Consider the following 13,756-nt stretch of genomic DNA (forward strand, 5'->3'; position numbering starts at 1 on the left):
CCTGCCTCGCAGAGCTCATTCCCCAAGCAGGCTGCCCCAGCTCAGTGCTGGACAGTGCGCCCGCCGGCTGCTGCTAGTCATGGCAGGGTCCCCAGGCCTCCTCCTGCTCTGCCTCCTGGCCTTCTGCTTAGCAGGCTCCAGCACCGTTGGGGGGCAGAAGGTGAGTGTGAGCCAGTCTCAAGGGGTTATCCAAGTGTTCAGGTCCTGCTGGCCAGCGATGGGAGCAGGGAGGGAGTGTACACAGATAGGGCACAGCTCTGGGGACACATGGTACATTTAACCCTTCTAGAGCAGTCCGGAGGACCCGGCTGTTGTGTCCATCTCCCTAGGCTGAGGTCTGTGTGTGGCTGCTTGGGGTGGCAGGGGTGGCAGTCTGCCCTGCTCTAACTGTACCTGGCCAGCCGGCCGTGAGGTGCCGTGTGGTGTGGTATGGTGTGGTGTGGTGTGGTGTGGTGTGGTGTGGTGTGGTGTGAGCAGCCCTCCCCAGCCCGAGAGTGAGTGGCACTGAGCCAGGCCCATCTGCTGCCTTCCCAGCCCAGATTGAGGCCCGATTTCTATGTGGTCCTGGCCCAGGGATTAGAGGTGTGATCACCTGCAACCCTCGAAGGGCTGACACACTGGGACTCCTGTGGCACAGGCATGCACGTGCTGGGGTGTGTGTGCCTGTGCCCAGCCCCAAGAGTGCCCAGCAGCAGAATGAATCTACTGACCCCAATTTCCCTGGGTAAACGGCAGCCAATGATAACACCCTTACCCCTAAGAACTGCCATTTATTGAGCCACAGCCCTGGCACACCCAGTATGAGCCCCCTCCAGCCCTCAGCCCCTGGGCAGTGGGTCCTGTGGTTCTCCACCTGAGGACAAGGCCCAGGATGGCGAGAACAGGTCAGTCCAGCTCCAGAGCTGTGCTCCAGTCACCACCTGCGACTCCGTCCAGCTGTGTGCGAGCAGCAGAAGGGTCCTGGTGTGGGGGCCTTCAGGTCCATGCGAGCCCCCTCCAGGCTGCCCCTCTGCAGGCCCCACAGTAGGGACAATGTCCCAGCTGGAGTGTCTGCAAGAGCCTTCCACCCTAAGTATGGAGGTCGAGTCACTAGCTCGGGCCTCTCTCCAGGTGAGGGGCCCTTGCCTGTGAGGCCAAGTTCACCCGATTCTTGGGGTAGCTGCTGCTGCCTCATATCACTAACAGGCAGATAGGTCCAAGAAGGAAAGGGTTTGCCTTGGGATTCCACTGCCAAGCAAAACCAGGACAGGCCCTGGGTACCTTGCCGCTGTCGGTCTTTTTCTCTTATATTCCTTGTGGTCCCTTGGAGACCTCTTGGAGACCAAAAGGAAGGAAAGGGACCTCACCATGTTCAGGGCCAGGTCAGGGTTGGGGATAGGCAGATCTGTGTTGGAAAAGGTGACAGTGACGGGGATACTGTCAGCTGAGGGTTACAAGCTGATCCTGCAGGCAGGTTCCCACTCCCTCCCTGCTTCAGTTTGCCTGTGTGTACCGTGCAAGGGAATTTCAAAGACTTGCTCCGCCTCGTGTTCTGGAAACGGGGGTCAGGGAGGGGCTTTGGGAGTGATGTTTCCCTTGTCAGAGACCCATGGTTCTGACCATCTCAGCCTGCATTCTGGGGCTGGGGCTCAGCCAGCCTGGGCCCGGGGAGAGGGGCCCAGGGATTCTTGTTGACAGGGACACCCTACTGCTGGCCTCCTCACACACCTTCAGTCACTCAGCCCTCGCAGCACCCCATGTTGTGTGAGGCCCACAGTAAATGTTAGGAAACTGAGGCTCTGAGGGGAAGGGATAACTTCTGGTTCACACGGCCAGTGTGGGGCAGGTGCAGGACTGAAACACAGGTAAGTTCAGGTGCTAAAGGCATGCAAGGCTTCCTGGAAGAGGAGAGTCTTAGCACCCATCCATTCAACAGTGTTACCAAGCACCTCCTCTGTGCTAGGAGTGTGCTTGTGCTGACAGAGCCATAGTCTCTGGCGGGGGCCTGAAGGCAGAGGGGCATTGATCTAGGGCAGGGAAGCGAGTTGGAGGGTCCCTTCCTCCGAGGGAGTTCAGGTTCTGGGCCCTGAACCCCAGCTTGGGGGAATTCCTTCCACCTTCTCACAACAGATCCAACACCTCATGTCTCCTCAACTTCCTCAGCAGCATCTCTGTGGGAAGAGGACAATGCAAAATCAGTTCTGAATTTGGGCAGGAAGGGGTCAGCACCCACCTGGCTCAGGCAGATCCTGAGGTGCCCCCAAGAAAAAGGGAATCTGATTCAGCACTTGGACATGGTCCAGCCACACCCTGCCCAGTGGGCCCAGCAGTGAGACTGGGAGCACGGCTGCCTCACAGAGGGAGCCCGAGTTCTGTGGGGTGGCCCCAGAACTGCCTGCTGGCTTATCCAACCATCACCACTTCACACACATTTACAGAAGAGGTGCCCCATGAATGAGTGTCCACCATGGGACACAAGGCTCTGGCCCTCTCCTGTGCCCGGAATTCACCCACCACTCTATCAAAAGAGCAACAAGATGCATTCTCATGGCTCCTGAGCCCCTCTCCAGGGCTGACCAACATTCCTCTAAGAGCTGGTCCCTGGGTCAGTGGTGACCATGCTGGCAGCTGTGCCCAGCTAGCTGGCCAGGTGGCCCTCAGGGAAGCCCACCATCCACTGAGCCTCTGCCTTAAGCCAGCAGCTGCCTGACCCTGGAGTTACCCAACTTCCTAGCTGCTCCCTGGCTCAGCAAAGACGGAGCCTCGGGTGAAGAATGAGACCACACTCCTAGCCCACAGCTTGGCCTGAGGCCACTCACAGCAACTTCCCTCTGCAGACCGCAGAGGCATGAGCGGAAAAGGCCAAATCACAGCAGCTGAGAGACTGTTTCTCCCCTTCTCCTGCTGTGAGAGGCCACACATCTATTGGGTTCTAGGAGAGAGGTGTCCTGGGCTCCCTCCCTTTGGACCAGTATGGTCAGCATTTTTTAGATGACATCTTAGCTCTCTAGTCCATGCCCCAAATGTCCACCAAAACCTCTCCTCCATGAAATGCACCTTCTTCCCATGGCCCTTCTCCAGACCCACAACCAGGAGTTTTGTCCAAGGTACAGTGCTGTAAGTTATTGGGACTTTGCTGCTGTAGAAGTAGCCTCACCGAGGGTGGACTTGTGGGAGCTATGGCAGGCCAATGAATGGGACCGTAGGGCTTTCTTGGCACCCTCAGGTGACAACCTCTTCCTTCACCCCAATCTCTGTTCTGCAGCAGCAGCCAGAGAGCCCATTTAAAACACAAACTGAGTCTCATGGGGCTGCCCCGACTCTGTCTCACCCCATGGCCTGGCCAGCAGCCCTTCTCCAGCCTCTCCTTGGCTGCTCTGTCTCATCACATGTGGTTGTTTGCTCCTTCCCCCTTCCCACCTTTTGCCTCTCCTGACCTCTCTGCCAGGAGCATTGCCCCATCCTCTTAGCTCCTGAGCGGCTAGCACTGCCCATGATGGGCAGTGGACCCCTGGGTCCCGACCAGTGGGGCAGTGTGCCAGGCCTGGGGTCAGGTCTCCGGAAACAGGGCTGCTTGGCCCAAATGCATGCAGAGACCCTCACATGCTCCTGACCGCGTGGGCTGCCTCTCAGGTCTGGGGCAGGCTCCATGGTCCCGTGGGCTTGCAGAGGGGGTCATTTGGCAGCAGAGTGCAGATATGCTCAGCGGAGTGGGGACGGGTATGCGCCCCTCCCAGTGTCAGCCACATCGCTTACTGTTTATTTTTAAATGAAAGACGAGAATGAGCACTAGGTGGAAAGTCTGGGCTCATACACTGTCGCTGGGTAGCTCGGAGCAAGGGCCACCCACTGGGAGTTCAGTTTCCTCATCTGAATGGGCTGACGTGGAACCAAATGACTAGATTCTCTTGGTGTCAGAAAGCATAGGCTCTGAGACTTCCGGGCATGCCTGTGGGGCCCTGGGCAAAGGTGTGTGGCTGTGGACACAGGTGCGTGCCATAGCAGTCACAGTTAGGGACAGACAGGTCTCCCCCATGTCAGGGGCCTTTCTGTCCTCATCACGTCCCCACTGACGGGCAGGGCCTAAAGCCTGAGAGGGATAAGAGGCCCTGCCGCGATCAGGACAGAGGTGGGACTGGTTGCAGGGCCCAGGCCCCTCACGCCAAACCCCGTCCGTGGCCCAGGTGCGGTCCAGACGCTGTGATGTGAAAACCAAGTTTGTCACTCACACACCCTGCACCATGTGCCCTGCCATCAAGAAGCGAGTGTGTCCCTCGGGCTGGCTCCGCGAGTTCCCGGAGAAGATAGAGGACTGCCGGTGCGGACCCCCACCCTCACCTTTGCCCATTTCCAGGAGCATCCCCTGGGGTGTCAGGCGACCAGGAAGAGCCTGGCCGGCCTGGCAAGGAGGGCAGGGTCTCACCTCTCCACATGTCCGTCCGTTGGCTCCTCCAGCAAGCGGAGCAGGCAGAGGGCGGGTAGGGGCCTCTGAAGTTTACTGAACAGCTGTGATGGCCAGGCCCTGTGCTTGGCTCTGGGCCTGGCACATAGAGGGGAGGTGGAGTAAGGCCCCTAGAACCCTGCGTCAGGGGGCTGGGGTGAGGGCTGCAGTGTGGGAGCCCTGCCCGTCACCCTGCCCATTGCCCTTCCCACCCTTGATCCCCAGCTACGAGGTGCAGCTAGGGGACTCTCTGGTGTCCATGAGGGGCTGCAGCGTGGAGTGCTGGAAGGACGTGGTGGAGAAGGCTTGCTGCCCTGGCTACTGGGGATCCCAGTGCTATGGTAGGCGGGGAGGGAGTCCCTGCTGAGCTCCTCACACCGCAACCCTGGGCTCCCATCTGCAGCACCTGCTGGCATTCCCCTTCACCCTCTTCACTTAGCAAGCACTGACTGAGAGCCAGCACAGCTGGCCGCCTGGCTCTGGCTGCCCTGGGGAGGGGCTGCATCTGGGACTGCCTGGGGCTACCTGGGGCTGCCTGGGGCTGCTGGATCAGGGATGAATCGAGAGTAGTTAGACCACAGCTGAGTTCTGGGGGGTCCACAGAGTGCCCTGGAGGGGCAGAGACCCCGTGCAACGGCCATGGGATGTGCTTGGACGGCATAGACAGGAATGGGACATGTGTGTGCCAGGTAAGAGCTGGGCAGGCTGGGGAGGGCAGGGAGGGGGACAGTGGAGGGGCCACACTGACTGGGTGTATCCCTCCACCAGGAAAACTTCAGTGGCTCAGCCTGCCAGGAGTGCCAAGATCCCAGTCGGTTCGGGCCTGACTGTCAGTCAGGTGAGCACTGGCAGGACAGGAGGACAGGGCCAGTGTCCCCCTGCAGTGCTTGCAGCCAGCCCCCACCAGGCTCCCCCAGAGCCACTTGGCCTTTCATTTCTCCTCTAGAGACACAAACTTTGGTTCATCACACCTCCAGCCCTTGCACTCGCTGTTCTAGGAGGCTTCATGGGGATCTTTCAGCCCCCGCTGCACCCCTGCACCCCGCCTGGGCCAGGGGCTTCCCCAGGCTCCCAGCACCCTGTTATCCTGCACCGTGCTCAGCACTCTTGAGGCTGTGCCTGCTGGAGCTGAGTTCTGGAAATGTAGAGGGCAGGGACTCACCCCCATGTGTTCCTGGGGGAAGCTACTGTCCCACCTGTCCCTGTGTGTCCTTCCCAGTGTGCAGTTGTGTGCATGGTGTGTGCAGACACGGGCCGCTCGGGGATGGAAGCTGCCAGTGCTTTGCTGGGTACACCGGACCTCACTGTGACCAAGGTGAGCGGGGCAGCCGGGGCAGTGGGCTCAGCAGGCCCTCTGCCCGCCATCTGTTTCTTTCTTTCTTTCTTAAAGATTTTATTGTTTGTTTTTAGAGAGAGGAGAAGGGAGGGAGAGAGAGAGGGAGAGAAACATCCCCATGCGAGAGAGATCTGTTGCCTCTCTCATGTCCCCAGCTGGGAATCTGGCCCGCAACCCAGGCATGTGCCCTGACCAGGGATCAATCCAGCGACTTTTCAGTTCACAAGCCGGCGCTCAGTCCACTGAGCCACACCTGCCAGGGCCTGACGTCCTTCTGTTTACAAGGAGAAGCACCCAGCTGGTCACGGATAAGGGGAGGTCTCATCTGAGACTCTACTGCCCAGAGGCCCAGCAAAGGCCAGGCCCTGGCCAGAAACACATACCAAATTGGGCAGAGCATCTGTGCTCCTGAGTCCCTTTCTGACCTGCGGCTTCGGCCACTGCAATGCTCTCCCCTCTCCACTCAGAGCTGCCCGAGTGCCAGGTCCTGCACTGTCCTCACAACTCCCAATGCTCCGCAGAAGACCCCACCTGCAGATGCCTGCCTCACTACACTCAGCAGGGCAGCACATGCCAAGGTACGTGTGTGACCTAGAGGAGGGGAACCCTAGCTCAAGGTGAGCAGGCACTGGGACGGTATCCTTTTAAACTGGCAAGTTCAGTCTGGCCATTCAGGGGGGAGAACAAAATGTTCTGAGGGAGGTGAAGGGGGCCGTCCCCAAGGTCTAAATCAACCTGCTCACCTGCCTTTGGGCCATCCTGATGGAAGCTGGGGAGCAGACAGACTCTCGGGAGCCAAGCTCACTTTGGCTCTCTGCTCTGCCAGCCCCCGACCCCTGCCAGCCATCACCCTGTTCCCCACTGGCCCAGTGCTCAGTGAGCCCCACGGGGAAGGCGCAGTGCCGCTGCCCCAAGAACTACCATGGTGACGGAACAGTGTGTCTGCCCCAGGACCCATGCAATGCCAGCAATGGCAGCTGCCCCAGCAACTCCACCGTATGTCTGTACCAGGGGCCAGGCAAGGTGAGCCGGAGCCTGCGCCAGGGCTGCCCCTCCCTCCACCTACCCACACTGGCTTGGGTCCCCAGGCAAATCAAGGGCCTTCGGGATCTTCAGCTGCCCCATTTGTAAAATGGGGAGAGAGTGACACCCCATCCTTGAGGGCAGTGGGGGGGGCGGGCAAGCAGGGCTCTGCAGCTGTGGCAGACCCCAGCAGTCCTCACTGACACAATGTCACCCTCCCGGCCCTGCCCAGGCCTCCTGCACGTGTAAGCCAGGCCTGGTCAGCATCAACGGCAATACCTCTGAAGGCTGCACCCCCTACTGTTTCCCCTTCTCCTGTGACCGCTCAGCCACCTGCCAGGTGACCCCCGACGGGAAGACCAGGTGGGCACATGGGCCTCAGAGTGGGCACCAGGGGCAAAGCAGAGAGGGTGGGCCGGGTGGGGGCAGGTGTGCACAAGTGTGCACCTTCAGCTCAAGGCCATGGGGGGCAGGTGGTGTGGGCCAGAAGGGGAGACTGGCCCCACCCCTGCCATAACTAATTCTCCCTGTCCCCCAGCTGTGTGTGCAAGGAGGGCCAGGTGGGGGATGGGCGTGCCTGCTACGGACACCTGCTCCATGAGATACAGAAGGCCACCCCGATAAGGGCAGTGCTCCTGGGAGTGAGAGTCGCCCTCACCATGCTGGGTGTGTGACCTTACCCCTCCATCCCAACACGGCCACCAGGGAGGGAGGGGTGGACTCTGCAGAGATACCTTGTTTCTCTGCCCAGGTGTTATGCAAGCAGAGTGGGCTGAGGTGGAGTGCATGGTGGAGGTGGGAGCTAGCCCCCCAGACCCTGAGGCCCACATCTACCGTAGACCCAATGTTCCCTGGCACAACTCTCCAAACCCAAAGACTGACGCCTTAGGGTCTCCCCAGGTCCATTCTGATGTACCCTCTCCTGTTCCCCCAGACCAGGGCTGCCGGGAGATCCTTACCACGTCGGGCCCGTTCACTGTGCTGGTGCCGTCCTTCTCCCCCAGGACCTCCTGGACCATGAATGTGAGCCCCCAGTCCCACTGAGGAGCTGGCTGCAGCCTTTGCCTCCTTCCTGGACCCTGCCCCAGGCTTCAGGGACTGAGAGTCCCCAGTGTACATTCCGGGCGACTGAGGCTTGGGAGCATCTTGTCCCCTCTGCTGCTCAGGCAGGGTGGCATGAAGAGGGCCACTTGCCCAGGGCTCCTAGCACCCCAGTCTCCTTGTGCCCACAGGCGTCCCTCACCCAGCAGCTCTGCAGACAGCACATCATCGCAGGGCAGCACCTCCTGGAGGACTTGGCGGGCCTGCAGCAAACACGCAAGTGGTGGACGCTGGCTGGGCAGGAGATCACAGTCACTTTCAACCGTTTCATGGTACAAAGGGGGAACTTCACCCTGGAGGCCGAAGGAGTCACAGGGGACCCAGCTCCAGGATAGGGGGCTGGCATGAGGAATCTGAGCCAGAGGTCTCATTTCTCAGCAGAAATACACCTACAAATACAAAGATCTTCCCCAGCAAATATTCACCATCCAAAAGGCCAACTACCCGGCAGCAAACGGCGTCTTCCACGTGGTGACTGCCCTGCGGTGGCAGCCCCCATCAGAGCTACCTAGTGACCCCAAGGTAAGACTGTGTCCTCCTCTCCCTCCACCCTGTGCCACTGAGCGACCTCTTACCCCCACGGGCTTTAGAGGGGTGGCAAGGGTAGCTCTGGGCAGGGCTGGAGCACAGCTTTTCCCCTCTGGAGCTGAAGCAGCTTCATCTCTGACTCTTCTCTGTGCCTTAATGCTTGCCCCATTTTACAGAAAACCATTGGCCAGATCCTTGCCTCCATGGAGGCCTTCAGCCGGTTTGAAACCATCCTAGAGGTGAGTCTGGGGGAAAGGTCCCAGCCTATCTGATCTTTGGGGCCAGGACCCCCCATTAACCAGAATCTGCCCCTCAATGATCTGAGGTTTGGAGTAGCACAGGCTTATGCCCCCATCCCAGAACTTGCCCATCACCATCCTGAAGTTCACCGATGATGCCTATTATCTATTCCTGGTGGGGGTTCCCTGTAGGCTGGGGGCAGCAGGGCCCAGGTAGTGCTTACAGGTAGGGGCTGGCCACAGAGCCTACCTTGGGCTCCCCTTCCACCACCACAGAACTGCGGGCTGCCCTCCGTCCTGGACGGGCCCGGGCCCTTCACAGTCTTCGCCCCCAGCAACGAGGCTGTGGACCGCTTGCGTGACGGCCGCCTGATCTACCTCTTCACAGCAGTACGTGGGCAGACAGAGGGGCTGGGGACATGGGGGCCCAGGGCTTCCACCTCCCCTACCAGGCTTCCAGAAGCCAAGCTCTCTCCCCCCTGCCAGGGTCTGTCCAAACTGCAAGAGCTGGTGAGGCACCACATCTACAGCCATGGCCAGGTGAGAGGCCTTCCTCCCAGAGTGAGCCCGCTCGCACACAATGCTGGGCTGTTGAGGGGTTTGTCTGTGGGTACCAGCCTTCGCAGGGGCCCCTTCCCCTCTCCTCGCCCATCTGGACTGTTACAGCACAGAGGAGACAGCCTGGGGACCTGGGCAGTAGCTGTGGATCACTTGAACAGGACGGGGTGTACCCCGAGGTATGTGGCTAGTGCCCAGCCTAAGGCCAACCCCCTCTCTGTCCCAGCTGACCATTGAGAAACTCATCTCCAAGGGTCGGATTGTGACCACGGCAAACCAGGTCTTGGCTGTGAACATCTCCGCGGAGGTGAGATACAAACACATCTGGAATGGATGGGCCTATGGAGGGGCAGGAAAAAGTCCAGGCATTCTGCCTCTTTCAGACCTGCCTTCAAGCTCCAAGCCCTGTGGCAAGGAGGCCCTGGGAGGGCAGGGTCGTGTGGGAAGGGGCACAGATCAAATCCTTCTCCCTGAGGCTGAAAGGCTGGGAGGGCCCCAGGGAGGAGGAGGGAGAGCACAAGGGGGGGAGTGGTCCATGCCGGGAACCATGTGGGTCAGGGCAGGAGGCTGCAGCAGTGCTGCCAGAGCAGGAAGCGCCACCGAGGAGACGAGGAGATGAGGAGATGAAGGGGAAAGACCAGGGCAGGCTTGCTCTTCATGTAGCCTCCCGGCTGCAGAGGAGGGGCGGCAGGGCCGGCCTGAGCCTGCCGGGCTGCATGGCTTGCACACTGGGCTCTGCCACAGGGGCGCATTCTGCTGGGACCTGAGGGTGTCCCGCTGCGCAGAGTGGATGTGCTGGCTGCCAATGGCGTGATCCACATGCTGGAGGGCATCCTGCTGCCCCCCACCATCCTGCCCATCCTGCCCAAGCACTGTAGCCAGGAGCAGCACCAGATCGTGGTGGTGAGCACACGCCACACAACTGGGCCTCCCTGACCCCGTGTAGGAATCATCTTCCGGGGCGGGGCTGGGCTGCGGGCAGCTCGGGCACAGACCCCACGGACCTGCCTGGACCTGCCAACATCCTTTGCCTGCTGATCTCCCTGCCAGACACTCTTACATCTTCCGCTCTGTCGCAGTCTCCCTGCCCAGGCCTGGGACTCTCACACTCACACACCAAGCTCCTTCCCACCATGGGGCCTTTGTTCCCACTCTTCCCTCTGCCCGCCGCCATCTCCCGACCCTCCTGTGGTTCACGCTTTCTCAGACCCCAGCTTGCTCTTGGTTCCACGCCACTTTCTTAGGGCTCGCTGCATAAATAAACTGGTACTGACCATTCTCCCAACCCCCGTGCCCTGCCCAGGGCTCCTGTGCGGACTGTCAAGCCCTGAACTCCACCGGCATGTGCCCCCCTAACAGTGTGAAGCTGGTGAGCATCCCTGGGCCCAGCCCTCAGTGTTGACCCCTGACTGCCCGGGATCAGGGTGGGACAGTGGTGCTGGGACGCGAGGCTGGACCCGGAGGTTCAGCACCCCTCAGTCCCGCTGAGGATGGGAGTGCTGGACCCAGGGGGCGGAGGACCCTTGACCAAGGCTGCCTGGCAAAGGGGGTCAGCCCAGGACCCACACCTGCTGACCAGCTTGGCACGGCCCACCCCAGGACGTCTCTCCTGAGGAGTGTGTCTACACCCACGACCCTACGGGGCTCAACGTCCTGAAGAAGGGCTGCGCTCACTACTGCAACCAGACCTTCCTGGTGAGCCTGGGCGCGGGCCTCTCTGTCCCCAGTGACCTGGGCACCTGCCTCTCCTTTGGGCCCCCAGGCTGGGGCTGAAAGGACTGCCTGTCCCAGAGAGCAGTGCCATGTCCTAGTGGTGGGAAAGGCATCCTCCAGGGGCCTCCCCCCAACCCTTGCTCCTGAGAAGGGACCAGGGAGCAGAAGCACCGGGGCGGTAGGGCAGCATGGCGCCAGGTGGACCTGCAGACACACTCTGTCTCTTGCAGAAACGTGACTGCTGCAAAGGGTTCTTTGGGCCTGACTGCGCGCAGTGTCCTGGGGGCTTTTCCAACCCCTGCTATGGCAAAGGCAACGTGAGTCCCCTCCTGCCCTGGAGCGAGATGGACTTCTCCCGAGCTGGCCGGTGACTGGCTGTGTCTGAGCCAGGCCTGCCTCTGTCTGGCCTCAGGTTTCTCATATCCAGGCAGTGGAAGTGGGGTCATATTATTTTTGCTCCTTTAGTTAGAAATACTTAATTAGATAGGTTTTTATATCTACTTTCATAAGGGCTACTTGTGAATAGTTTTCTTTTGTGGTCAGCTTTTGCCACTCTAACATCAAGGGTACTTTCGGGCCTGGCTAAGGAAGGCGGGGGTGGTGGGGGGCGGTCGTGTGTTTCTAGGTTGAGCAGAAGTCACCCACGAAGCCTCCAGGGCTGGGTGTCCTTTAAGGGGCTAGGTTTGACAGCATCGGTGATTCGGAAGATCCAGGGTGAGGTCTTCCAGGCAGCGGGAGCAGGACCTCAGTCACCCATCCCCAAGCAGGGTGTTAGGGGAGGGGGAGGGGAGACTCCCTGCCCCGTGACTGACCCTGCTTCCTGCCCGTCATCACCAGTGCAGCGACGGGGTCCTGGGCAATGGGGCCTGCCTCTGCTTCCCAGGCTACAAGGGCATTGCCTGCCACATCTGCTCCAACCCAAACAAGCACGGAGACAAGTGCCAGGAAGGTGGGTGGTCTTGGCCCAGGCTGCTGACCAGGGAGGAAAAAGGTTCTGCTTGGAAAGGGGGCTGGGGACTCCGAGGAAGGGGAACAGAGCCCCAGGAGGAAGGGTTAAACCCCAGGAGTGGATGAGGATTTGGGAACAGAAACAGATGTCTCCTTCACCCATTCTGGAAAGAGAATTGTGGTTTAATCTAAAGCATTCAGGATTAGGTCAGACAGACAGGAGAATTTCCTCCTGATGGTGGATTTGGGGGCAGGACAGCTAGACTGGGGTGGCCAAAAGCAGCAAATGTCCTCCTCTCATTTCCTCTGCCTGCCTGTTAAGTCTGGGATGACCTCTGATTTTGTGACCCTGAAGCCAAGCTGTTGCAGACCGCCCCATGCCCAGCACTGCCCAGCTGCATCCTGGCTCCCAGCCAGCTCTGCCCCGCCTGAGTCTCCCTGCTCCCTCCTCCACCCTACAGACTGCGGCTGTGTCCATGGTCTATGTGACAATCGTCCAGGCAGTGGTGGGGTGTGCCAGAGCGGCACGTGTGCCCCAGGCTTCAGCGGCCGCTTCTGCAACGAGTCCATGGGGAGCTGTGGGCTCACGGAGCAGGCCCAGAACTGCCACCCGCAGGCCCGCTGTGTGAGCCAGGGGGGCATCACCAGGTGAGGGCTCGAGCTTCCTCTCTGCCTGTCCGTGACCTCACCGTTCAGCCTCTGGCCTTGCCCAGAGGTTCACTGGAGGCCCCTTGTTCATCGACCCCCAGGTGTGTCTGTCTCGATGGCTTTGAGGGCGATGGCTTCTCCTGCACAGCCAGCAACCCCTGCTCCAACCCAGACCGTGGCGGCTGCTCAGAGAATGTCAGTCTCATTGTCTCTTCCCTGAAGTTCTGACTCAGGGGTGGGAGGTGGGACTCCTTTGGCCTCCGCCCTCTGCCTGCTTCCCTGCAGCCCCAACTCATTGATCTGTGGCTCCCATAGGCCGAGTGTGTCCCTGGGGTCCTGGGCACCCACAACTGCACATGCCACAAGGGCTGGAGTGGAGACGGCCGTGTCTGCGTAGCCATCGATGAGTGTGAGCTGGACGTGCGAGGTGGCTGCCACGCTGACGCCCTCTGCAGCTATGTGGGGCCCGGGCAGGTGAGGTGCAGCAGGCCTGGGGATAGTGGGTGGGGAACATCCATTCTGGGGTACTCTGGACTCCAGGAATGTCCACTCCAAGAATTCAAGCTCAGGGTCTGAAACCTCAGACACCAAGGAGAATCCAGTTCAGCAATGCTGAGCCCTACAATCTGGAAGCATCAGGCATGTGCTGGAAGCCCTGCGAAGGCCCCGGGAGCTTTCCTGGAGAGCGCTCTCCAGAGCCCGTCTAGGCAGCACTTTTTTCAAATCAGAAGGCTGGGGTCTCTATCTCTCAGGATAAAGGACTCTTGTAACCAAATCAATGTGTTCCATGCTCTAACTGGGCACTGGGGCCATCGTCTGCAGACACTTGGTTCATTCACTCACTCATTGGTTTCCCACATGTTACCAGGCAACTGTTCCATGCTAGGGATTTGCTGCTGGGCAAAGCAGGAAGAGACCCCTGCTCAAGGGCAGTGACATTCCAAAATCTTTAGACTCCCAGACTCCAGCTCTAGAACTCTGCAGTCTCAGGCTAGTCTCAGGGTCTCAGAGCCTGGAGACTTCCATATTAAGATGTTCAGCCCTGAGGATTGGCTGGCATTTAAGAATATATAATATGCCAATTGGGAGGCCAGGCCATGCTGCTTCAGGATCAGCCCCTTTGTGGCCCAGGCCTGTGCAGTGACCCCTGGGGCTCCCAGGCCTCCCACCCCACAGTGGCCTGAGCCCCCAACCCCTGGGGCCTTAGCAGTGAGAGCTCAGATGGGCATGAGGGCTAGAGCT

General features: G+C 59.9%; 1 protein-coding gene across 3 annotated transcripts in view; it reads left to right on the forward strand.

The window, feature by feature from the left end:
- Positions 1–13,756, forward strand: part of STAB1 (stabilin 1) — a 27,035-nt gene continuing 13,279 nt past the window's right edge. For 2 of the 3 annotated variants that reach the window (XM_036030877.1, XM_036030878.1), the window contains exons 1-25: positions 1–160; positions 4,164–4,297; positions 4,646–4,761; positions 5,024–5,109; positions 5,189–5,258; positions 5,640–5,735; positions 6,224–6,334; positions 6,583–6,779; positions 7,012–7,142; positions 7,318–7,445; positions 7,714–7,802; positions 8,012–8,152; positions 8,259–8,402; positions 8,585–8,647; positions 8,924–9,037; positions 9,134–9,187; positions 9,432–9,512; positions 9,950–10,108; positions 10,509–10,574; positions 10,805–10,900; positions 11,149–11,235; positions 11,756–11,867; positions 12,328–12,514; positions 12,616–12,709; positions 12,830–12,988. In XM_036030877.1, coding sequence (XP_035886770.1) covers positions 80–160; positions 4,164–4,297; positions 4,646–4,761; positions 5,024–5,109; positions 5,189–5,258; positions 5,640–5,735; positions 6,224–6,334; positions 6,583–6,779; positions 7,012–7,142; positions 7,318–7,445; positions 7,714–7,802; positions 8,012–8,152; positions 8,259–8,402; positions 8,585–8,647; positions 8,924–9,037; positions 9,134–9,187; positions 9,432–9,512; positions 9,950–10,108; positions 10,509–10,574; positions 10,805–10,900; positions 11,149–11,235; positions 11,756–11,867; positions 12,328–12,514; positions 12,616–12,709; positions 12,830–12,988 — 2,796 coding nt within the window. In that variant the 5' untranslated portion in view covers positions 1–79. The remainder of the gene's footprint in view (positions 161–4,163; positions 4,298–4,645; positions 4,762–5,023; positions 5,110–5,188; positions 5,259–5,639; positions 5,736–6,223; positions 6,335–6,582; positions 6,780–7,011; positions 7,143–7,317; positions 7,446–7,713; positions 7,803–8,011; positions 8,153–8,258; positions 8,403–8,584; positions 8,648–8,923; positions 9,038–9,133; positions 9,188–9,431; positions 9,513–9,949; positions 10,109–10,508; positions 10,575–10,804; positions 10,901–11,148; positions 11,236–11,755; positions 11,868–12,327; positions 12,515–12,615; positions 12,710–12,829; positions 12,989–13,756) is intronic. The other variant, XM_028518015.2, reaches the window with a different exon arrangement.

The sequence above is a fragment of the Phyllostomus discolor genome, chromosome 7, assembly GCF_004126475.2.
Source record: "Phyllostomus discolor isolate MPI-MPIP mPhyDis1 chromosome 7, mPhyDis1.pri.v3, whole genome shotgun sequence".
Taxonomy (NCBI): Eukaryota; Metazoa; Chordata; class Mammalia; order Chiroptera; family Phyllostomidae; genus Phyllostomus; species Phyllostomus discolor.